We start from the raw sequence: 26,700 nt of genomic DNA, 5'->3' as shown, positions 1-26,700 counted from the left end.
TTGAAGACAACGAAATGGTTGGGTCTTGCTTCTTTATCCAACTTGCTATTCTATGCCTTTTAAGTGTGAGCATTTAACCCATTTACATTCAAGATTAATATTGATATATGAAGATTTGATTCTGTCATAATGTTGTTAGCTGGTTATTATGTTGACTTGATTGCATAATTGCTTTATAATGTCAGTGGGCTCTGTAGTTAAGTCCATTTTTGTGGTGACAGGTATCACTCTTTCATTTCCATGTTTAGGACTCCCTTAAGCATCTCTTGTAAGACAGGTCTAATGGTTAACAAATTCTGTTAGCGTTTGCTCGACTGAAAAGAATATTTTTTCTTTACTTATGAAGCTTAGTTTGGCAAAATATAAAATTCTTAGTTGAAATTTCTTTTCTTTAAGGATGGTGAAATTAGGTCCCCAATCTCTTCTAGCTGGTAGAAAGATTTATTGTTAGACTGATGGGGCCCCTTCTCTCTAGCTGCCTTCAAGGTTTTTTTCTTTCATGTTTACCTTGGAGAATCTGATGATTATGTGTCTTCTGGATGGCCATCTTGTATAGTATCTTGAAGGGATTCTTTGAATTTTTTGAATTTGCATATTGACCTCTCTAGCAAGATTGGGAAATTTTTCACAGACTGTGTCCTCAAATACGTTTTCCAAGTTGCTTACTCTTTCTCCTTCTCTTGCAGGAATGCCAGTGAGTCACAGGTTTAGTCTCTTTACATAATCCCATATTTCTCAGAGATTTTGTTCATTAATATTTTTCTTTTAATCTTGTCTGCTTGTGTTGATTCAAAGGGGTAGTCTTTAAACTCTGAGATTCTTTCTTAAGCTTGGTCTATTTTGTTGTTAATTACTATAATTGTATTATGAAATTCCTGTAGTAAAATATTTAATTTCAGAAGTTAATTTTGATTCTTTCTTAAAATGACTATGTCATCTTTAAACTCTTGAAATGTTTTCCTGTTTTCTTTGGATTGTGTTTAAATCTTCTCCTGTATCTTGTTGAGTTTAAATTTGAAGAAAAGAAATGACGAGCATAATGATGAGGCATATACTAGCAGGTTCTATGTAATGTAGTTAGTTCAGTACAAAAATTGAGGAGAAGGGGTAGAAAAGAATCCAAGTATTTGATTTCTGAAAGTATTGTTTTTATTTACATGGATACATTATCAATTTGCACTTATACATTGCCACCTGCTGAGTCTGTACATGTAAGTAAGTAACAACATGTATATTTGGGTGTGTGTATGCATGTTAGCAAGTGTTAGAATCCATGGTTGCTTGACACTCAATAATTTAATCTTAAGATAATTTTTTAGAAGTAGGGGGAAGTTATTAAAGAGAGCACTTATAAAACCCTGCTTGCCATAACATCTTGAGGGTACTAATATTACAAAAATCCACATTTATTTTAGCGATATGGGATAGAGTTGAGAGCATAAGATTTGGAATCAGATTGCCTGAGTTCAGACCTTCAGTGTACACAATTACCAACTTTGAGACCTAGGAGAAGACATTTGCCACTTCTATGTCTAGGTTTTTTTCATCTGAAAAGGGGAGATAATAGCATCCAGTTGATAGAATTGTGGTAAGAAAAAAATCTGTTAGCAAAAGTAAAACACTAAACCAATGTCTGGCATATATAGTAAATGCTCGATAAATGTTAGCTACTATTATTAAGGTTTCTCTCATTTTTTTTATGCTCCTGAATTACATTTGTTTTACCATTATGTTTTCATTATCTTTCTATCTATAGAGATATCTCTAATTCATAATATTTCAAATACAGAAAATTAAGAAATCAGATAAAATGTAATTTAATGAAAGTAAAAGTCAATATATTTTCAACAACTTTTGTTAATACTTTGAAGTCCTAAACTTCATAAAAAATTAAAATACCCTTCATTTAAAAAATTTTCTTTCATCATGTTTTCATTCCTCATGAATAAAAAGTAAGCTCAGAAATGCAACAGACTTCAACTACAGGCACACAGGTCTTTATAGAATTATTGTAAAATGATTGTTGAGTTTAATATTCTTTCTCAACAACATATCAATGTTAACAACTTAAGTTAGTGAAAATACTATTTTAAATATCACTTGTAGACTTGATTAACCAATTTAGCGATGTTTCTGAAATACCAGCATTAGTGATGTCAGTCTTATCCCAGTATCTTCCTCTAGCTCTGGTCGTCTTCATTGGGCTGCAGTTAAGGTCCTTTCCATACAATGCTAATTCCCTAACTCCCAGCTTCTCCAGATATGCTATAAGGGATCACTCTGGAAATGTTATTGCTCCAGGCAATTTGCTGCCACTTTGCTGTGCACATGTAAGTGAAATCACTGAAACACTCAGTATTTCAAAATAAAAACAATTCAGTACATTATGTTACCCTTAGAATATAGAACATAATTCACTTGCATTAACCAGTACTTTTTCCTTATGTCTGCCATTCTGCCTAAATAATACTCAAATATTTCATCAGAGAAGATTTTATCAGTGATCTCAGAAAACAAATTTTATGTTCCCTGGACGAAGTTAAAAGGAACCTTTTATCACATTATTGCAATCGACTCCAATCTTGGTGGTCTTTATTCAGCTGTATATAAGACTACAAATTTGACTAAATAAAAAATGTAAAACATTTGCTAAAAGGTGACCCTTATTTATTTGTTGATTTCCTCAAGACTTCTGTATGGGGATTTAAAGGCTTTGACTTGGGTTCCAGGGTTTTCAATTCACAATGTACATGACTTCAGGTAAATTTCTTAACTTTTCTGAGTCTTGGCTTCCCATTTAGCATTGTGCTTAGGAGTACTCCTTCCTGTTTATAAAAATGCCAGCATCACTTAACACCTCACCTGTATCATTTAATACAGTTTGTGTCAAAAGCAAAAGGCAGAATTATTACTTTTATCAGCTCGCAAATGAAAAAATTATATATCTTTTCTAAATCATCAAACAGGTCTTTGAGCCAGGTTTTTGACTATCATAGACTTCTGTTCCATGAGCCTAAATTACTTATCAGAATTTTTTTAAATGCTGTTTTTTTTTAAAAGAATTTTTAAATAAGACAGTATCACAAAGTGAGTCCCAAGACATTTTCTAAGTTTCTAAGTTAATTTCAAGAATTTTTAACATATTATTCATTTTGCATTTTTATTTTTAATCACATTCGTAAGTATCTCGTGATCAATCCAAAACCAAAGAGAAGCTATCAGAATATTTCTACATTTTCTACATTGATAAACTTTTAAGTATCAAAAATTTCACCAAAGAAATACTTGATCAGATTAAAAGACTGGTTGAAATGAAGGTATGAATCATTATGTTAATATTTCAATATATGCTTCAATTGAAAATCATAATTTGAAATATAATGTTCTTTTAAACAACTTGCTTTCTATACATTAAAGTTCCCTGTTTACTTATTTTAGCTCAAAAACATAAAACTTATTCCACCTTCAATCCATTGCAGTGTCTTGTTTTCTTATTCTCTGAAGATTGTGCCTCTGCTGTTTTATCCAAATGTTTATTTTGGTCCATGATTGAAATATAGATATCATATGAATATTTTCAGTTGTTGTTGATGCTTCGTTTGAAACAATCACCTATTAAGGAAGAAAAAATATAGTTTATTTTATTTTTTACAGTATATAATTTAGAAATAAGAAAAGCCACAAGGCCATCATCAATCAATCAACCATTCACTAACATTCATTCAGGGTCTACTATGTCTTGACCACTCTGCTAGATCAATGCTGGACACAAAAATAGGAAAGACAGACACAAATTCTAGCCTAAGGATATTATAACTTAATAGAAAAATAAATTTGTGGAGAGAAATTTGAAACAAATAGGTAATATAGAATCACACGCCAGATTACACAAACATTTTACATTATAGAAACTTAAATTATCTTTTCTACACACCTATATTGTAAAATTTATAAAAGCAAATATATGTTTTCTTTATCCTTATAGTTTTAAAATGTGCCAATTAGTCCCTTGCACAGAGTAGATATTCAAAATGGATACAAAAACAATATAAACAATTAAATCAGAATGGCCTCAGAGTTTAATAAAGGAGACACCACTGGAATCAGGCTCAAAAGGCAGACAGAATTTGGATTTGTTAAAAAGAGCAAAGTGTACTCCTAGTACTTCTCAGAGCAACTCTGGCATTGCTTGACTTTACCACCATCATGATGTTACTTTATTTTGATTTTGTTCATTTCTTTTCCAAGAGAAAATGCATATAGTTGAAAATGCAAATTAAAAAAAACCAAAGATTCTTCCTCTGACTCTTGTCCCCTTATCCAGAAATATAATATGCATTTTTCAGTAAGTACATAATATTTTCCTTTTCAACACAAGTCCTAGCATACCTTAAACATTATTTTCTACCTTTTTATCTTCTCTATATAGTTAACTTTGTGTTAATAAAAGTCTTTCTCATTTTTCTTATGGTAGCAGGGTATTAAGTTGTCCATAATATATGTAACTGGTTCTATATTATTCAGCATTTAGGTTGTATCTAATCATTTCATATTAAAGATGTTCTTAATATATTGTGTGCCATTTTGGTTTTATGTGGCCATATCTGCAGAATAAGTTCAACAACTAGAGTTTTGGAGTCAACGTATAAGGGAAATTGTTATTTTGAAAGTCATTAAGGTCCTATTTTAAAGACTAGTAAAATGACTTCACTTTTTACTTCAATTGACTCTTTTATATAGAATACAATGTGTTCTTCACGGAGTTTTAGAAATACATTCTAGTTCATATGTGTGTAAACAATACATATTTATGTATCTAAGATATCTATATAAGCAGACACAGCATAGATACATGATATTAAATAGGGCACTAATTATAAAATATGTGTGATATATGTTATATGTACAGTTGATACTTGTTACAATAGTTATGTTTAATAAAGTTGCTGGGAACACTGAACATCTCTCCAAGGTTGTTCCTTGGAGAGACGTCAGGGTAGTTACGTGCCTGTGTGCCTCTGGTCACAATATTTTTGTAAAATGTCCAATAGAGAACTGTGTTTTCTGTATGTTTTGTTTAAAGACACTTTATTTAATACATACTCTTGATTATTAACATTGAATTAGTTGTCAATAACACTGCAGTTCAGGCTTAGAGGAAGCTTATACAGCATATGTGTCTTTTCCCTCGGTTACTCTCATGCACCGGACAGCACTCAGCACCATCTTTGGGGCCCATTTGAAACATTAAACTCAGAAACACAAAACACAAAAGTGCCAAAAATGTGGCAACAAACACACTGTGAAAAGGATATTTGTTTATCATATGTGAGCTGAAACAGGAAGACAGAGCTTCACTTTGTTCAACCTCAGTTAGGAACATGGCAGCTCAAATTTTTCACCACTTTGCACATGCATGTGAATGCCCATGAAAGCCCAGCAGTATTCATTTTGATGTCACAAAGGAATTTTAGTGAGTAGATAAATTTTCTTACATAGAATTTGTGAATAATGTGGCTCGACTCCATATTTCATTCACTAATTTATTCAACAAGGGCTTATTGATTCTGAATAATATAAATATTATAATACATATTTAAGGGATAGTGCATAAATGTGGAAGCAATAAATACGATATTATCACTTATGTATATGTGAGTATATATAAACATATGGTTGAATACAGAAACCCATATATGTGTACCTCTAAGTGAACTCCAATTATTACATTTTGTGTGTGTGTGTGTTTTATGCATGCCTGTACCTAGGTCGGGTTTCTGGGTTCAGTGAGTGAGGAAAAAGTCAATGACTGGGTAGTCTCAAGGTAATAAGCTGTCCTTTGATAAATTTCACCCCACTTTTTCCATGAATATCTGTTTCTATTTCTTTCTTCATAATTTAAATATTAGGAAATCCTTTTTTTAAAAAAATTATGTAATAGCAAATATCTTTGTATGACTTGCAAGGTGGATACTCTTCCCTTAGTTTTAGGCTTTTATTTTCTCTCTACTAACAAATATTCTTGAAGTCTTGAAGGCTATTGTCCCACCACTCCAAACCTGGTTTATTTCAATTGATTAACTTCTGTTTGTCCTGTCTCCCACCTTTCTTTCTATCCTATGTATTTATCCTAAGAATCTTTCAAAGATCCCTTTAACCACACAAAATAAAATTCATAGTTTCTATTTGAGGGTCTTCACAACCTAAACCAAGCCCGTGATTTTAGAACCATTCTCAAAATACCCATAGCACCTGCAGACACATCGAACTACAGTCCCAAGAAGAAAGCTTTCTGCCCTCCTGTATGTTTCTTTCAATCCTGAATGTCCTTTTCCATCTCTTGGTTGTAATGCTGATCCAAATTGTACCTCTTCAATATTTTCATACTTACCTCCTGTTGATATCTTTCACCCTGCTGTGCCAGTGGAGAATATACCCAAAGTCATTACTTTTCTTTGTATTTCCCCTACTTCCCCAGACAACTATTCCACATCTCTCTCCTAGATCTTCAGATAAAATATGGAGAAAAAAAGGTGGACACGTTGTTCTTCATGTCACCAAAATGTTAAATAAGTAACTACAAAGTAACTAGAAAGTTGGAATATTAATTTAGGCTTGACTAAATGCCACACTTTCTAATTCACCTTGACATTTAACATATTTTTCTCTGAACATATTTTTTTTGTCTTAAACTTCAAATGATTTACATAAATGAATTTTGAGGACACCGTTTGTTTATAAGATAGACAGAGCCATAGGCATTTGGATTTAGTATTGCATATCTTTCCTGAATAATTCAGTTCTTCCAAATCTGATAGGAGTAGGGTGCAGGGCAGAATCTTATCAGCCTCTACTTATCTGTGTCAAGCTTTTAATACTTAATGGGTTATAGAAAACTGGTTTAGGCAAAGTGACCCAATTTCTACCATGTACCTATGCAACTGAGGAGCAAAAAGGAAAAACAGCATTTGCTAACTTCTTAGACCTTTCATAGGGGACACATCCCCCATCTCCACCTTACTTTCACAATAAAAACAATTGTCTTACCAAGGCAGACACTTTTCTGAATTGGAGCGGGGAATTAATACTTATCGAGGCCTTAGTTCATGCCAAAAACTGTGCTGAGAACACTTTTTGCTTATTTAATTGGAGATAAATTATGTAGAAAATGTATTTCCCTTCACCCTGTACAAACTTAAGTTGAAATAAGGAAGTTGAGGTGGTTATGTGACTTTGAGACACCTATTTTTTTTTATGTTTGCCAATTAACTCTTCCCTCTACTCCCACCCTTGGCCGCCTTCATCCAGCTAAGAAGACATCAAAGAAATAAGGAGTCTAGTGTGATCAGTCAATGTAGTTGATAAAAATAATTATCCTGTAGCATATTTTAAGAAGGTAACTAGAGCTTCATTTTTGTGACTTGATTTTTATTTGTTTAGAAATTAATAAGACCAAGATTTGAAACTTTATATTTAAAAATATAAAGATATTATTTTCTCTACTTTATTTTTAACAGTATAAAAATCTAAGGCTCTTCTACTCCCAGAAAGAATATTTACTATGTTTTGAGAACTCAGAATGTAAGCATGTGGAAGACACAGAGCATAACATTTGTAATATTTATCAAGACCATCAAAATCTTTTTCCATGAAATTAGTGAAAATTTCTTACATAAAATATACGTTAAAATTAGAGAATCTCAATGGTTCTTACCTGGACTTAGAATCCTACAGCAACTGCAACAAGTCCACCCTTTATTCCTCTTAAAATAGTTGGCTTTTTGAAAACAAGTCCAGTGATGATTAACCATCTTATTATGTCATTGCTCTAGTCAAACAGATAAAACCTAGTTAGTTTTAAGAGTTCATCCCAGCTGCCAATATTTAAAGATTATATTTCTCAGAATTCTCACATTATTTTATGTTAATCTTAACAAGTCAACCTTACTTTTGGGAATGGCTTTTACTTGTTTATTCAATTAAGTTGGTGGCATAAGATTTTTTTCTTTAAAAATATGAATACAATAAATTATTCAAGGTACTCAAAACTTCCAAATAGGAAATAATTTAAGACACATAAAAATATTCTTACAGGTTACACTGGCATTTACAAATTAAAATATACCCTCTTTGCTTGGTACATAGGTATGGTTCTAATATGGTATATATGGAGACTGGATATACCATCTGGAATAGGAAAGTCCAAATTAACTGCAATACCATTTTTCTGAATGATGAAAATTAAGACTGCTTTGTATGATAGATTCTTTACATCAAAACCTGAAAGAATTATTAATACCACAGTTTCCTTTTATTGACTTGACTTTTGGAGAAAGGAAGAGCTTAACTCAGTTAAAGTTTTCTTGAGTAGAGATGAAGTTTAATTAATTCAATAACTCAAACATTTTAGACTCCCAATTATACTGCAGACATTAAGCTCTCTTCTGAAATAAAGTACAGACCCTTCTCTCACATAAACATATATATTTCAGAAAAGTGTGAAGATATGTGTGTGTATATACACACAAACATACATGTATACATATATACACACACTTACATTTAGACACATATATACACATATATATATGTGGTAATGTGAGGATGCATATATGAGAATATGGTTACTCCTTATCATTCGTGGGACATTTGTTGATATGGTTGCAGCAAAATGTATTTGATGTCTGTGTCACAGTCATCTGATTGATTAGTTCTATTCTTGGTTAATTATTGAGAGTATTGGAATCATGAGACAAACTAAAGAGTGTAGAGGGGAAGAATGATTGTGCAAAACTGAGAAATGTAGACCCAAGGCCAAAACATTAGAGTAAGGCTTCCAAATGCTCTGCTGAGTAAGAATCTACTGGCGAGTTGTCAAAATAGCAATCCAGTCCCATACCCAGCAGACTCTGGCTCAGGAGACCAAAGATTATGCCTTTTAAATAAGCACTTTGAAAAATTTTCACGTACTGCCAGATTTGGATATCATAGCAGGAATGCAGAACATTTTCCATCATTTTTATGGACTTCCTTTTATTCACAATGGGAATACAGTTTGGGTTTTCTCAGGATAATGGTTTTCTCCTCAGACACCTATTTCATTGAAAACACATCAACATGTTTGGAGACTAATATATATATTATATACAATGAAGATAAAACAGTACAAACTAACAACCTTTTTAATCCTAAGCTAAAGGTGCCAGTTGTAAAATTCTTCAATATTTTCAGAGATCAAAGAGCATTCTCTGTGCCCCTTTCTCTTCCTAATTGTGTAAATAAATAGACTGCTCATTTTGTGGGATCATGGAAAAACAAGAGTACACCAGGGGAAAGACGTTGTGAAACATCTTTCAAGATCAATATTATGCTAACAGTCATGCATCAATTAGATGACAAAAATAGATTGAAAGAATCAGCTGAATTTTTTGCAGGAACAACTATCACAGCTCTGATGAAATATCATGGCCTTTGAAGTCTGAAAGACTTAAATGCCAATATGTCTCTGCTACGTGCCAGCAGTATAAACAACAGTAAGTTATTTACCATTTCTGAGCATCAGTGCGCTCATCTATAAAGTAGGAAGTCAATATTTGGAATAAAGATTTAGTGTATGTAAAGTGCCTTACATAATGCCTGGCACATTATAGATTCAATACCTAATTAGACTAATTGTATGAGATTTGCATATTATATATTTTTAAAGCAGTTAATTTATATTAAATGAGTACAAATAAAATCTCTGAGATCTGTATCCTGTAGATATGTCCAATAGGTTTTAGCCCCAGAGTTCTCATGTGTGTACCACAGGCACACCTCAAGAGGGAACCATCAGGCTCTCAGCAGATCCGCCAGTATCTGAACATTTCAGTTCCATTGGTGCTGATTAAGAGACAGCTCCAGAAAGCTACACTCTCCTGGAAAGAACCCCTATTCTACATATTATTCTCCAAACATGTTTCTATACCCACCAATGCTCAAAGCTCTGGCATCATCAAGACCAATATTACCATGGCAATTATCTCTCTTATGTTAGTGACCACTAAAAGAAGGTAAGGATTCCCTGATGACTCATCACCACTTCTCTAATCCCCATAAGGCTCTGCACATTCCTATTTTTGCCCTCATCTTCTCTCTCGCTCCCAATCCTGGACTGAAATTCTTCTCTTGAGTTTTCTGGAACTCATCACTAATCATGACTGAAACTCCCCTTACCTTTACCTCTTCTCCAAGTTATTTTGCTTCACTTCTGGCTTGAACTTAAAAATTGGTCTTCCCTGAGACACTCCCTCTCCCGCAGCAGTGATACACAGGGGTTGCCTTATCCCCCATATTGCTGCAAACCAGATGGACTGGTTTCCAATGTGCCTCACTTTGCTAGTTCCTTTACATTTCCCCACCCTTTACACTCATAATCCACAGTTTTGGATCTCATATTAAAAGACTCTATCACTTATTATTCTTGTTGAAATCATCTATCCACCCTCAGTCATTCCCACTCATTTCATGACAATTTTAGCTCTCTATTCAAAGCCATTCTCTCAAAATGCTACTACTATTTTAATTATTCATGATTGTGATGACCACGAAGAGAATCTTTTTAATTCTCTCTCTTTTTTTTTTTTTTTTTTTTTTTTTTTTTTAATTTTTAGCCTTCTGCTCAATGATCTTGGCTTCTACCTACTGCTATGGGCATATCCTAGACTTCACACCACTGTAATCTCTCCATAATATCAAAGATTGGAGCACCACTCTTTATCATTCCTAGCTCACACTCAGTAACACCCTAGATCCACATGCTTCCACTGACCAGGATATATAACTTACAATTTGATTTTGCCGGAGATTTCACTGTTCCTTATCTATACATCTGGGTTAATTTAATGGTCATGGTAATCACTGTCTTCTACATAATTTCATGTAATTTTGACTATTTAGCATTATTTTAATTGCATGTGAAAGCCACAATCTTGATGAAATTTAACTCTCAAATAACTGCACATTTCCCTCATGAAGCTAAATGTAACTGAGGAAAATCTCTCAACCATGCTGACTTTAAACGTATGATTAGGAAGCCCAAATGGACCTTTTATTTTGCCAAGAAGTCGTTTACATCATTTTGCATTCTGAGTATTTTGTGCCTTCATCTTTTTTTTTTTTTTTTGAAATTCTAATACATCTCTTCCCCACCTTCAGCTGATGACCTATTTGACTGAAAAATAAATAAATAAAGAAGAAACTTCAAAAGCTTCCTTGACCATACTTATCTACATAAAGCCCCAGTATCACATGGTCTACCTTCATGAACTACCCAAGTTTAAGCTAAGGCCAATCTCCACTTGCATATGACATTGACTCTTCCCCTTGTGTTTTTAAGGATATCACCATCCTCTTTTTAAAGAAATGTTTCCATCAGCATGTAAGCATGCCGTCACTTTTTCATCTTCCAAAAATCTCTCTTTCGATCCCATGTTTTCCTAATATTGCCCTATTTCTGTGTTATTTTCACAGAGAAATAGCGTGTTTAATTATTGCTTTCAATCTCTCTCTTTCCATTCTCCTTGAGCACACTCTTATCAGGTTTTTGCCCCCCAAAATTTCCACTGAAACTACTTTTCCTAAGTCATAAATTACCTAAATGCTACATCTAATAGTCCTCATCTAACTTGAGCTATTAGCAGCAATTTTCAGAACTGAGAATTCCCTCCGTAAGCAAAACTTTGCAGGACACTACCCTTTGTGGTTTGCCTTCTAACTCACTGACTTACCTATTTACACCTCATTTACTCTAAATTCTTTATCTTTGTCTTCCAAATTGAAGCATGTCAGAAAATAACCTTATCGTGTGTTTGTGACTTCATCTATTCTCCAATCTTTAAATCCTATCCATATGTTGATAATTCCAAAATTTTTTATCTAGCCAAGTTACTCATGAACTCCAGATTTATCCACTGACTTCTCACCATCTTCCTATATATCTCTAATAGGCATCTTACACTTAGGATTTTCTAACCTGGTATCTTTGTCTTCCCTTCCCAAACCTCTCCTCTTATAATAATCCCCATTTCCAAGGATTATTGTCCAGGGAAGACAATAATCCCCATACATTGTAATTCTATCATTCCAGTTGCACACATGCGTGCACATGCACACACACACAATATTAGAATCATTCTTCTCTATTTCTCACACTCATATTAGGCTCTAATTTCAAAATATACCCAGAATCTGATGATTTTTCGCCTCCTCCACAACTTTCAGGATGGTCCTAAATTATTGCAATACCCTCATACTTGCATCTCGGCTTTTCTCCTGACCACTCACAGCCCCTCTTCCCCAACCTCATTCCCCTGTGTAAATCTTAACACATCAGTGAGGGTCATACCATGTCACAGCTTTGCTCAAATCCCCCATTGGCTTCACAGATCAACTCAAAAATCAAAAGAACAGCTTTAAGGCCTTATAAGTTATACATCCTCTACTGAGGATCTTTGTTCCTAGTTTTCTTCCTGTCTGGAATGTTCTTTCCCTATAGCTGCATAGCTTACGCCTTCACCATATTCTAGTACCCACACAAATGACCCTTTTTCAGCGAGGTCTTCTCTAACAGTTTTTTAATATTACTCCCTTTGGTACTCAATTATTATTCTCTCATCATCATACTATAAATTTTACTCACATGTTTTGTTTACTGCCAGCCTTCCTTTGCCTCAACAACCATTAAGTTATGCTGCAGAGGAATCTCCAGACGAACAAAGATAGGTTTTTGTTTTCCTTGTTCACTGCTGTATACTCAGTTCCAAGAATAGTGTCTCATACCTAGAAGATACTCAATAAATATGTTTTAAATAAATAAATGAAATATCTATTTTAAAAATGCATACCAATGAACTGATGTTAAAAACAAACACTTAATCTGCAATAGTATTTTTAAATGGTAAGAAAGATGACAGTAATTGTATGTGAAGCAGTTATTCAATCATCAATACATGTGATACAAATAGGAAGCAGTCAACATTTATTTTGTTTAAAGAGTCAAACTTGACCATGAAGCAAGCTACATGATTCTTCCTTTTACTTGAAATGTTTTATCTACAGATGTCCACTTTTTGTTTCAATTGTTTTTCTGCTCAATTATTATTGCTTTGCAGATGCTCACCCTGACCTACTTAAAAATGTAACATTTGTAAATTTCTACTTTCTTGCCCTAACCCCCCATCTCTTAAAATTACATGATTTTATGAAATATGTTTGTATATTGTCTTTTCTTCCATAAATATGATCAACAAAAGATCAGGAACTTCATCTTTTTTCATCAGTCATCAGATTCTAGTATAGTGCTTGGCATATTACCACAAAGAATAAATCATTATACATAGAAAATAAATTATTATTATAATAACTTAATATTAAAATAAATTAAGATAATGTATTATAGGAACTTAACCTTCATTAATATTAATTTATTATAATAAATTTAGCTTTATTATAATAAAGTTCATTGTAACTTAATACTACAATAAATTATTATTATAGAAAATAAATACATTGAATAAATGAATCAGCTATGCCTTCAAAAATCTCTCCATTATCAACTTCATGAATTCTGAACATGTCTGGCACAAAGAAAGAGATCTGGTATCTCTTCTTCTATCTTAGCTATTAATCCTCTACCCCAGTGGCCTTCAATGTGAGATATTCACTCAGAAATATGAGAAGGCTTTCAGAAGGATGGGAAAGCACAGATAAAGGTTTTCAAAAAAATTCAGTTATGTTTATCTTTTCAAAGAACCAGGTTTTTGTTTCATTTATCTTTTGTATATTTTTTGTTTCAATTTCATTTAGTTCTGCTCTGATCTTTGTTATTTCTTTTCTTCCACTAGGCTTGAGTTTGGTTTTTCCTTGTTTCTCTAGTTCCTTGAGGTGTGATGTTATATTGTCTATTCGTGCTCTTTCAGACTTTTTGATGTAGGCATTTAATGCTATGTGCTTTCCTGTTAACACCACTTTTGCTGTATTCCAGAGGTTTTGTTAGTTTGCATCACTATTATTATTCAGTTCAAAGAATTTTTAAATTTCCATCTTATTTCATTGTTGACCCAAAGATTATTCAGGAGCAGATTATTTGATTTTCATGTATGTGCATGGCTTTGAGAGTTCATTTTGGAGATGATTTAGAATTGTATTCCACTGTGAACTGAGAGAGTACTTGATATAATTTTGATTTTTCTAAATTCATTGAGACTTTCTTTGTGTCCTATCGTATTGTCTATTTTGGTGAATGTTCCATGTGCTGATGAATAAAACGTATATTCTGCAGTTGTTGGGTAGAATGTTCTCTACATATCTGTTAAGTCTGTTTGTTCTAGGGTATAGTTTAAGTCCATTGTTTCTTTGTTGATTTTCTGTCTTGATGACCTGTCTAGTGCTGTCAGTGAAGTATTGAAGTTTCCCAATATTATTGTATTGCTATCCACCTCATTTCTTAGGTCTAGTAGTAATTCTTTTATAATTTTGGAAGTTCCAGTGTTAGGTGAATGCATACTTTTTTGATTGTAATATTTTTCTGTTGGGTTATTTCTTTTATCATTATATAATGTCTCTCTTTGTCTTTTTTAACTGCAGCTGCTTTAAAGTCTATTTTGTCTGATATAAGAATAAGTACCTCTGCTCACTTTTGGTGTCCATTTGCATGGAACATCTCTTTTCATCCTTTTACCTGAAGTTTATGTGAATCCTTATGCGTTAGGTGAGTCTCTTTAAGACAGCAGATACTTGGTTGGTGAATTCTTATCCATCCTGCCATTCTGCATCTTTTAAGTAGAGCATTTGGGCCATTTACATTCAACATTAGTATTAAGATGTGAGGTACTATTCTATTCATCATGCTAGTTGCTGCTTGAATACGTTATTTTTTCTTTATTGTGTATTGTTTTATAGACCCTGTGAGATTTATGCTTTACATAGCTTCTATTTTGGTGTATTTTGAGGTTTTGTTTCAAGGTTTAAAACGTCTTATTGGCATTTCTTGTAGAAATGGCTTGGTAGTAGCAGATTCTCTCAGCATTTGTTTGGATAAGACTTTAACTTTTCTTTATTTATACAGCTTAGTTTTGCTGGATACAAAATTCTAGGCTGATAATTATTTTGTTTAAAGAAGCTAAAGATAGAATCCCAATCCCCTCTAGCTTATAGGGTTTCTGCTGAAAAATCTGCCATTAATCTGATAGGTCTTCCATTATGGGTTACCTGATGCTTTTACCTCACAGTTCTTGAGATTCTTTCATTTGTCTTCACTTTATGCAACCTGATGACTATGTGCCTAGGTGATAATGTTTTTGTGATAAACTTCCAAGGTTTTCTTTGAGCTTTTTGTATTTGGATGTCTGGATCTCTATCAAGGCCAGGAAAGTTTTCCACAATTATTTCCTCAAATAAATTTTCAACACATTTATATTTTCCTTCTTCCTCAGGAACACTTATTATTTTTAGGTTTGGTCATTTAACATAATCCCAAACTTCTTGAGGGCTGTTCATTTTTTAATCTTTTTTATTTGTCTTTATCAGATTGGGTTAATTCAAAAGTCTTATTTTCAAGCTCTAAATTTACTTCTTTTACTTGTTTAGTTCTATTTTTGAAACCTTCCATGTATTTTGCATTTCTCTAAGTGTATCTTTAATTTTCAGAAGTGGTTATTGTTTTTTATGTATGTTATCTATTTCTCTAGAGAGTTTTTCATCCATATCTTATAATTTTAAAAAATTTTTTAAGCTGATTTACATCTTTCTCTGGTGCCTCCTTGAGTAGCTTAATAATCAACCTTCTGAATTCTTTTTCTGGCAATTCACATTTGCTTGCTTTGGATGCTGGTGAGCTAGTGTGATCTTTTGGGTTGTTATAGAAACTTGTTTTTTATATTTAATGTGTTGTAAAAACTATTAGGCAGCTATAGATATCCAGTGTGTCAAGACGATCTCAGAAGGCTTACAGTCAACAGAACAGGGAACACATTTTTAGAGGTCTAAGGCAGATGAGCAAGATGATCCAAGCAGGTCACAGCTGGAATTTCAGGAGACACTTAATTAGCAGGAGTTGAGGACAGGAGAATGCTGTTGCTGCAAAGAAAATCTGAGGTATTGTGGTTGGTCTTTGTTATATCATATGAGAATATATGACTTCAGAATTCTATGAGAAAGTTGAAATTTTCAGAAAACCTCTTTATCTTGTTTTCTACATTATTGATCATATATCAGAAAACTGAGCACTAATTAGTATTTCTGTTACAGTAAACCAAAGCCACATTGGTGCTGTTCAAGAGGACACACATTTTTTAGCCATTGAGTATAAAAAGTATTATTCTAGACTTGAGCCCAAGAGAACCAGAGAGAGTTGAGAAAAGAAAAGTTTCTATCATACAAAATATTTTAAAGGACTCTATCATAAATTCCTGTCAAAATAGCATACGTGCCATCTACAATCAGATATATAAAAATGAACCAACAGTGAGATACCATTTTGCAATAAATTATTGAATACTGAAAAAACCCTATGTCTGATAAATATGAATAAGCAGGGACAATCTGTATGGAAAAACCATTTTGGTAAAATCTTTTTGAAAAGAAACTTGAAAAGTGAACTTCAAAAAGCTTACACTCCTTGATTCAGTAATTTTGGTTCCAAGATGATATACTGTAGAAAACTACAGATGTATTTAAATAATTACATAAAAAGATGTTTATTACAGTATTGTCTATACTTTGATAAAAACTATTATGACAGACACAATGCATTGAATGATTATAATGTTTCTGACATTGTGCTTGGTGATTGAGCCTGAGAAGGGGAAATAAAGGGGAGAGAAAAGAGGGGAAAAAGATAATAGAACAGAAGTAATAGAGCATTGCCTACTCCCTCTATTTCCTAAAAGTCTGATGATTTGGTACTTTAGGGCTTGAAAAAAGCTAGTTTAAAAGTGAAAGAGGCTGGATGCAGAGGCTCACGTCTGTAATACCAGCACTTTGAGAGGCTGAGGTGTGCAGATCACGAGGTCAAGAGTTCGAGACCAGTTGAAACCTCATCTCCACTAAAAATACAAAAATTATCTGTGTGTGGTGGCGACGCCTGTAGTCCCAGCTACTCGGGAGGCTGAGGCAGAAGAATCACTTGAACTCGGAAGTTGGAGGTTGCAGTGAGCCAAGATTATGCCACGGCACTCTAGCCTGGGTGACAGAGTGAGACTCCATCTCAAAAAAAAAAAGTAGAACAACCTGATACGTAATTCAATAATTTGCATATTGATATATTTTCTATATCAAATAAGAATAACTGGTACAATATGCTTTTAAAATTCTACAGGGACATATCTATGTTCAAAGACAATATAAGCATTGCCCTTGACATCTGGTTTTCCAGAAATTAAACAGAAATATAAAGGAGTAAACAGAACTGAATTCACAGGCTGAATGCACAGGCTTACGTCTATAAATGGGCAGTGGTTTCTGGGATATCAATTTCCAAAGGGAAAATAATGTATCTATATGGAATGAAGAGATTAATCCAGATTCATGATTTCAATCTAATTAATGAGATAGAACACCTTGTACTGTGTTGAGTCGTGTTCCTCAAAATATTCATATTCATTCAGAAGTTCATGATATTACCTTATTTGAAAACGAGGTCTTTGCAAATGGAATTAGTTAAAAGTTAAAATGAGGTTATGCTGGATTATAGTATGACTTAACTCTTATCACGAATGTCTTTTCTATATAACAGAAATGATTGATAATAAAATAAAATTTTAAAAATAAAAAGCAGAATTTAATAAATAGACTATGTACTATAGAGGTAACAAAAAGTAAAACACTATGTTTTTGAAAAGGTAAAACATAATAACAATAAAAATAATCTAGAAAGACAAGTAAAGAGAGAGAGGAAGCATAAATAAACACTATTAAGAATAAAAAGGCAAGGAGGGGCCAAGTTGGCCAAATAGAAACAGCTTCGGTCTGCAGCTCCCAGTGAGATCAGCGCAGAAGACAGGTGATGCCTGCATTTCCAACCTAGGTACCCAGCTCATCTCATTGCAACTGGTTGGGCAATGGATGCAACTCACGGAGAGTGAGCAGAAGCAGGGTGGGGTGTTGCTTCACTGGGCAGTGCACAGAGCCGGGAACCTCTCTCTCCCAGCCAAGAAAGCGGTTAGGGACAGTGCTACCCACCCTGGATACTACACTTTTCCCACAGATTTTTGCAGTCTGCAGATCAAGACATTCCCTCATGAGCCTACACCACCAGGGCCCTGGGTTTCAAGCACAAAACTGGGTGGCCGTTTGGACAGGCACTGAGCTGTGGGAGTTTTTGTACTCCAGCAGCACCTAGAACTCCAGTGAGACAGGAGAACCATCCAGTCTCCTGGAAAGAGAGCTGAAACCAGGGAGCCAAGTGGTCTCACACAGTGGGTTCCCCTCCCATGGAACCCAGCAAGCTAAGAACCACTAGTTTGAAATTCTCACTTCCAGCACAGCAGTCTGGAGATACCTGGGATGATAGAGCTTGGTTGGGGGTGGGGCAACTGTCATTACTGTGGGTTTAGTAGGCAATTTTTCCCTGACAGTGCTAAGCAGACTGGGAAGTTTGCATTGGGCAGAATTTCCCACAGCGTAGCAAAGCAACTGTGGCCAGACTGCTTCTCTAGCTTCCTCCTCACAGGGCAGGGCATCTCTGCAAGAAACGCAGCAGCTGCTGCCAGGGGCTTGCAGATAAAATTAATCATTCCAGCCTGCTGGCTCTGATCCTGACAAGGGGAATTCTCCCAGCACGTGCACGAGCTCTGCTAACAGACAGACAGCCTCCTCAACTGGGTCCCTGACGTCCGTGCCCCCTGAACGGGAAAGACCTACCAACAGGGATTGCCAGTCACCTCATACAGGAGAGGTCTGGCTGGTATCAGGCCAGTGCCCCTCTAGGATGAAGCTTCTGGAGGAAGCAGCAGGCAACAATCTTTGCCATTCTGCAGCCTCCACTGGTGATACCCAGGTGAACAGGATCTGGGGTTTGCCTCTAGCAAACTTCAGCAGACCTGTAGAAGAGGGGCCTGACTGTTAGAAGAAAAACTAAAAAACAGAAAGCAATAACAACAACAACATCTACAAAAAAGACCTGCCCACAAAAACCCCATCCAAAGGTCAAGAGACTCAAAGATCAAAGGCTTGCCCACAAAAACCCCATCCAAAGGTCAACGGCCTCAAAGATCAAAGGTAAATAAATCCCTGAGGGTGAAGAAAAACCAGTGAAAAAACATTAAAAATTCCAAAAGCCAGACTGCTTCTTTTCCAAAGGATCGCAACACTGCTGCAGCAAGGACACAAATCTGGACAAAGAATGAGATTGATGAATTGACAGAAGAAGGCCACAGAAGGTGGATAATAAAAAAACTCCTCTGATCTAAAGGAGCATGTTCTAATCCCACTCAAGAAAGCTAAGAACCTTAATAAAACGTTACACAAAATTCCAACTAGAATAACCCATTTAGAGAGGAATATAAATGACCTGATCTAGCTGAAAAGCACAGCAAGAGAGCTTCGTGAAGCATACGCAAGCATCAATAGCTGAATTGATCAAGTGGAAGAAAGGCTATCTGAGATTGAAGACTGCCTTGCAGAAATTAGGCACACAGACAAGATTAAAGAAGAAAGAATGAAAAGGAATGAGCAAAGCCTCCAAGAAATATGAAACTATGTGAAAAGACCAAACCTATGATTAATTGGTGTACCTGAAAGTGACGGGGAGAATGGAACCAAACTGGAAAACACACTTCAGGATATTATCCAGAAGAATTTCCCCAAGCAAGCAAGACAGGCCAACATTCAAATTCAGGAAAGATAGAGAACACCACTAAGATACTCCACGAGAAGATCAACCCCAAGATACATATAATCACCAGATTCTCCAAGGTCAAAATAAAGGAAAAAATGTTGAGGGAGGCCAGAGAGAAAGGTCAGGTCACCTACAAAGGGAAGTCCATCAGACTAACAGTGAATGAATGTCTCAGCAGAAACCCTACAAGCCAGAAGAGAGTGGGGACCAATATTCAACATTCTTAAAGAAAAGAATTTTCTACCCAGAATTTCAAATAAAGCCAAACTAAGTTTCATAAGCAAAGAAGAAATAAAATCCTTTCCACACAAGCAAAATGCTAAGGAATTTTGTCACCACCTGGCCTGCCTTGCAAGAGCTCCTGAAAGAAGCACTAAATATGGAAAAGAAACTGGTACTAGCCATTGCAAAAACAACCAAACATAAAGACTAATGACACCATGAATAAATCACATCAACTAGTGTGCAAAATAACCAGCTAGCATCATGATGACAGGAACAAATTAACACATAACAACATTAACCTTAAATGTAAATGGGCTAAATGCCCCAATTAAAAGGCACAGACTGGCAAATTGGATAAAGAGTCAAGACCAATCAGTGTGCTGTATTCAGAAGGCCCATCTCACATGCAAAGACACACACAGGCTCAAAAAAAGGAATGGAAAAATATTTACCAAGCAAATAAAAAGCAAAAAAAAAAAAAAAAAAAAAAAAAAAAAAAGAAAGAAAAGAAGCAGGGGATACAATCCTACTCTCTGAAAAAACAGACTTTAAACCAACAAAGATCAAAAAAGACAAATAAAGGCATTACATGATGGTAAAGGGATCAATCGAACAAGAAGAGCTAACTATTCTAAATACATATGCAACCAGTACAGGATCACCCAGATACACAAATCAAGTTCTTAGAAACCTACAAAGAGACTTAGACAAACACACAGTAAGAGTGAGAGACTTTAACACCCCACTGTCAATATTAGACAGCTTAACAAAACAGAAAATTAACAAGAATATCAGGACTTGAACTCAGCTCTGAAGCAAGTGGATCTAATAGAGATCTACAGAACTCTCCAACCCAAATCAACAGAATATACATTCTTCTCAGAGCCACGTGGCACTTATTCTAAAATTGGCCCCATAATTGGAAGTAAAACACAAATGAAAAAGAACTGAAATCATAACAAACAGTCTCTCAGAACACAAGGCAATCAAATTAGAACTCAGGAATAAGAAGCTCCCTCAAAACTGCACAACTACATGGAAATTGAACAACCTGCTTCTGAATTACTCCTGGGTAAATAAGGCAGGAATCAAAAAGTTCTTTGAAACCAGTGAGAACAAAGAGACAACAAATCAGAATCTCTGAGACATAGCTAAAGCAATGTTAAGAGGGAAATTTATAGCATTAAATGCCCACATCAGAAAAGCTGGAAAGATCTCAAATCAACACCCTAACATCACAATTAAAAGAACTAGAGAAGTGAGAATGAGAGCAAACAAATTCAAAAGCTAGCAGAAGACAATAAATAACTGAGATCACAGTAGAACTGAAGGAAATAGAGGCACAAAAAAACCCTTCAAAAAATCATTGAATACAAGGGCTGGTTTTTCGAAAAAATTAACAAGATAGACCTCTAGCCAGTCTGCTAAAGAAGAAAAGGGAGAGGAATCAAATGGGCACAATAAAAAATAATAAAAGGGATATCTCCACTGACCACACAGAAATACAAACTACCATCAGAGAATACTATAAACACCTCTACCCAAATAAACTAGAAAATCTAGAAGAAATGGATGAATTCCTCAACACATACACCTTTTCAAGACTATATAAGGAAGAAATTGAATCTCTGAATAGACCAACAAGTTCTGAAATTGAGGCAGTAATTAATAGCCTACTAACCAAAAAAAGTCCAGGACCAGACAGATTCACAGCCAAATACTACCAGAGGTACAAAGAGGAGCTGGATCCATTCCTTCTGAAACTGTTCCAAACAATGGAAAAAGAAGGACTCCTCCTTAACTCATTTTACAAGGCCTTTACCATCCTGATGCCAAAACCTGACAGAGACACAAGAAAAAAAGAAAATGTCAGGCCAATATCCATGATGAACACTGGATGCGAAAATCCCAATAAAATACTGGCAAACGGAATCCAGCAGCACATCAAAGGCTTATTAATTTCATCCCTGGGATGCAAGGCTGGTTCAACATATGCAAATCAATAAATGTATTCCATCACATAAACAACCAATGTCAAAAACCACATGGTTATCTCAATAGACGCAGAAAAGGCCTTTGATAACATTCAAATCCTTTCATGTTAAAAACTTTCAATAAACTAGGTATTGATGGGATATATCTCAAAATAATAAGAGCTATTTATGACAAACCCATAGCCAATATCATACTGATATTGCTCATGGATACACAGAATCAATATCGTGAAAATTGCCACACTGCCCAAAATAGTTTATAGAATCAATGCTATTCCTATCTAACTACCCTTGACTTTCTCCATAAAATTAGAAAAAACTACTTTACACTTTATATGGAAAGAAAAAGAGCCCATATGGTTGAGACAATCCTAAACAAAACATGAACAAAGCTGGAGGCATCATGCTATCTGACTTCACACTGTACTGCAAGGCTACAATAACCACAACAGTATGGTACTGGTATGAAAACAGACATACAGACCAATGGAACAGAATAGAGACCTCAGAAATAACACCACACATCTACAACCATCTGATCTTCGACAAACCTGACAAAAAAACAAGCAATGGGGAAAAGATTCCCTATTTGATAAATGGTGCTGGGAAAACTGGCTAGCCATATGCAGAAAACTGAAACTGGACCCCTTCCTTACACCTTTACAAAAACTGACTCAAGATGGATTAAAGACTTAAATGTAAAACCAAAATCTTAGAAAAAAAAACCTAGGCCATGCCATTCAGGACATAGGCATGGGCAAAGACTTGGTGACCAAAACACCAAAAGCAATTACAACAAAAGCCAAAGTCAACAGATGAGATCTAATTAAACTAAAATGCTTCTGCGCAGAAAAAAAAATTACTATCATGAGAGTGTACAGGCAACCTACAGAATGGCTTGTATACTTCCTTTTAGGGCCATGAGTTCACTTTGGCCCCAGACAGGTCCAGAGATATCAGCCAGAAGCAACTGTGATGAAAAAGAATGTGTAGAACAGGTTTAAGGGGAAAAATTATGGGTTAAGTTTTAGGTCCATGAACTTCGAAACTTTATCTCTGAGTGTCTTAAAAATAACCAAGATTCGAGATGAGGGTAGTCTTGAAACAAGAAGAGGAGCTCAAATCATTGGAAAAGAGGAACGTAACTTTGACGTAGGTATCGTGTTAAGGTCTAAGGACATGAAATGTGAAGCTGCTCTTTGTGGGGGGCAAGGAGGGAGCGAGAATAATGTTCCGGAAGCTAAAATGAGAAGCAAGGTCTTGCCCTTTAACCACAGAGTTGTAAGACAAAGTAAACACCCATTGTATGATAAGGTTTCGGAGGAAGCAGATTTCGCTGAGTGTGCAGTGGTGAACAGAATGCTCATTTATGAACTGGAAGCTGGGCGAAAAGGTGGAGCATAGGAGGTATATGGAGGTTAGACTTATGGCAATTATAAAAGAATGAAAACTAACTTGCAGTTTTGGAGCTTTTCAGGTGACTGACATAAATGGGAGCAAAGGACATAATGAGATTAATTCTTATGAATTCAAGGTAGACAGTATTGGTGGGATGGTGAGTGTCAATATTAGGGTAAGTATGCCTGGACTACTTGGCAACCCCTTGCCATGGAGACAAACTGGAGAAGTAGTAACTCATTCAAGCACCTGTGGTCCTTTTTTGACCACTATTGATAGGTTTGAGGTGATTGGAGAAAGTTAAGTCTTTTCTCTGTGCACAATTCACTCACTTAAATTCCTCCCTAATGCAGCAACGTAGGCCCAGAGGGATGTGATTGTGGAGTTAGTACCGTGGGCTCACTCTTATTGCCTCACAGGGGAGATGGTATTTTACTCTGAAAGCATAGGTTTCTCCTTTGACACTTCTTGGTGGGGGCAAGCAGGTCAGAGAAAGTGGATGTTGGAGCACTTTTGGATCCCTTATGATCTCTGTCATTGGCATCCATGAGGTCTGGGAGTTCAGTTCTTATTCTGAGCACTGGCACTACCCTCATGAGGGAGGAGATAAAAACAGCAGACAAATGCAGACGAAAGAAACAAAACAGTTGGTGAGAAGTTAAGGGTCAGTTTTTTTCTTATTTAATAGCATGAGAAGTCTCAAGTTAATGAAATTAAAAATTATGATTTAACATATTATTTACGTTTCCAAATGCAATCAATATTTACAGGAATTTTGAAAACCACTTCAAAAAATGAAAATTGGGAAAAATATAAATAGAAAGAGAGGAATAACAATGTCTAATACTTTATGGCATGGAGTTAAAAGATGTTTTAAACTTGATAAATTAAGATTTAATGGCATACATATATGATTTATGGAGTTCACTACCAGTGGACCTAAAAACAAAACTGCTTAAAAGTGTTTGTCTCTAGGGCATTGGACTAGTCATAAGGAGGATCACAGACAATACATTTGTGTTTCATTTCAATTTCTTTTGTGTCATTTGATTTTTTTTTCTAGTACAGAAAAATATAATTAAAAAATAACACCTTGGCCAGATATAGTGGCTCATGAGTATAATCTCAGCACTTTGGGAGGCCAAGGTGGGAGAATTGCTTGAGCCCAGTTGGGTCCAGGAGTTCAAGACCAGCCTGGGCAACATAATGAGGCCTTGTAGTTTCAGCTACTTAGAAGACTGAGGTGAGAGGATTGCTTGAGCCTAGAAGACTGAGACAGCAGTGAGTCGTGATTGTGCCTCTGCACTCCAGCTTGGGCTAAAGAGCAATACCCTGTCTTTAATAATAATAATAATAACAATGTTTATAAAGAACCTCATATCAGTAAAAATAATAATAATAATTGAAATAATGCATTTTATCAAAGGGGAAGAAACTGAGTCCCCAAATTATAAGAGTTATTGAAGATCCCCAATAGATGTTTATGGAACAATTGATTTCTCATTTCATTTCATTTCTTTATTGTAGAAGAGAGGCGTATTGGTGTGGGTATGGGAGGCAGGTGGTAACTTATTAAGTTGTAAGGTATAAAATTCAAGTTGATATCTTTTTATTAGGATGAATAAATAAATATACACAGAAAAGAATTACAGAACAACAAGTAAAAGTATGTTAATTTCAAATCCTATGAAAATGTGGTAAGTCACTAACTAATCAGAGTTTTTTGCTATGCTTTTAATGCAGGTCTTGGTGAGATATGATGACTGCAGATTGATGCAGAGGAATGACAAAATCCAGTCCTTACTGATGTAATTAATAATAGAGGCAAATATAAGACTGTCTCCTTTGCTACTGGCTACAATTCAGTGTTTACCCCTTAGGCCAATGAGATATTGGCAGAGGCTGCTAATTAGGAAGGAATTTCCTTCCGAAATAAAACAACAAAGCTTTCTGAGAAGACATTTTTCTTCTTCTCTTCTGAACTGGGGATACTAGCCATGGGGAGCAGTAGTCACCTTGCAGTCGTGAGGGAACAAGCCTAGGGAAGAAAGACAACACAGGATGGGTAGCAGAGCTGGGAGGCTGCTGGAGGGTCATTACCCAAGGCAGAACTGAATATCTGCATCGACAGGGGTAGAAGTAGGTGTTGTGGAGTTTTATGCTTCTAGGTCTTTTTTTTTTTCTTTTTCTTTTAGAGACAAGTTCTCTCTCCAGCACCAAGGCTAGAGTGCAGTGGTATGATCGTAGTTTATTGTAGCCTTGAACTCCTGTGCTCATAAGATTATAAAATTTAAGGGAAGGTGTTGGGGTCCGTGCCGGGGGTGGTGGAGAATGAAAGAACACACAAAAGACAAAGACATACAGAGAACATGGCGGCCGTGCTCAGAGCCTCCGCCTCACTTTATTTATACTCCATAAACCCCACGTCAGCAGAAAGAATGCAATGCAAAACAAACTTTCTTTTCCCAGATGTAACCTTCTACTCAGTTATTTGTTTCTATGCTCTTCCTTATCTGCCCGCCTTCTTGGCGCCTACGGGAGTTCATTAACAGTTCAATTGGAGATACTGTCCTTGAGCCCTATCTATTCTCAGCATACTGTTTTCAAAGGCCCCTGCATTTCCCCCCCCTTTTTTTTTGTTTTGCCTCAATCCTAAAAAGGTAGCCCATATTTGTTCTTGTGTTTTCTTTTGTTTTTGGAGGCGATGGAGGGAGCATCAAATCACCAAAAGAAGTAGACCCAATCCAAGTGCCCAAAGCAATATACTTCCAGAGATTGTAGAAATCCATGTCTTCATCTGGGTCCATGGGTTAAAGGCAGCAAGGCGCTGACCCAGCTCCTGAAGGGTTACAGTTCCAGACAACACATGTAATTGTTGTCGAAATGCTTCGGAAATGTTCTGAGTGAGCTCTTGGATGTCCAAACTAATATTTTTATGGCCTATTAATAATTTTCGGATGATGGTCCAATTTTGAGAGATGTTAAAAAGCACAGGCGTTACACAACATTGAGTGGAGTTCCAATCACATTGTAATGTTATCCGAGTACTGAGGACAGTGAGCTGATCTCCAAGCCATGTCAAGGCTTGTTCCATGTTGTCCAATCTTTCAGCAAGTTGAGAATCAATGTTTCGTTGTTGAAGCCATAACCGGTGAGATTGTTCGTGCCATTGCTGCACAAATTCAGCATTTTGTATGCTTTGATGAA

General features: G+C 35.4%; 1 protein-coding gene across 3 annotated transcripts in view; it reads right to left on the bottom strand.

The window, feature by feature from the left end:
* The window catches only part of SLCO1B1 (solute carrier organic anion transporter family member 1B1), a 120,758-nt gene that overhangs the window by 87,326 nt on the left and 6,732 nt on the right, over positions 1-26,700 (bottom strand). For 2 of the 3 annotated variants that reach the window (XM_077953687.1, XM_077953689.1), the window contains 3 exons: positions 12,680-12,819; positions 7,715-7,828; positions 3,464-3,612 (listed from right to left, as the gene is read on the bottom strand). In XM_077953687.1, coding sequence (XP_077809813.1) covers positions 3,464-3,547 — 84 coding nt within the window. In that variant the 5' untranslated portion in view covers positions 3,548-3,612; positions 7,715-7,828; positions 12,680-12,819. Of the gene's footprint in view, positions 1-3,463; positions 3,613-7,714; positions 7,829-12,679; positions 12,830-26,700 lie in introns of all 3 variants that reach the window. The other variant, XM_077953688.1, reaches the window with a different exon arrangement.

This window comes from Macaca mulatta, chromosome 11, assembly GCF_049350105.2.
Source record: "Macaca mulatta isolate MMU2019108-1 chromosome 11, T2T-MMU8v2.0, whole genome shotgun sequence".
NCBI classification, from domain to species: Eukaryota; Metazoa; Chordata; class Mammalia; order Primates; family Cercopithecidae; genus Macaca; species Macaca mulatta.
Note: the sequence above shows the minus strand (reverse complement) of the source record. Positions and strands in the feature narration are given on the sequence as shown.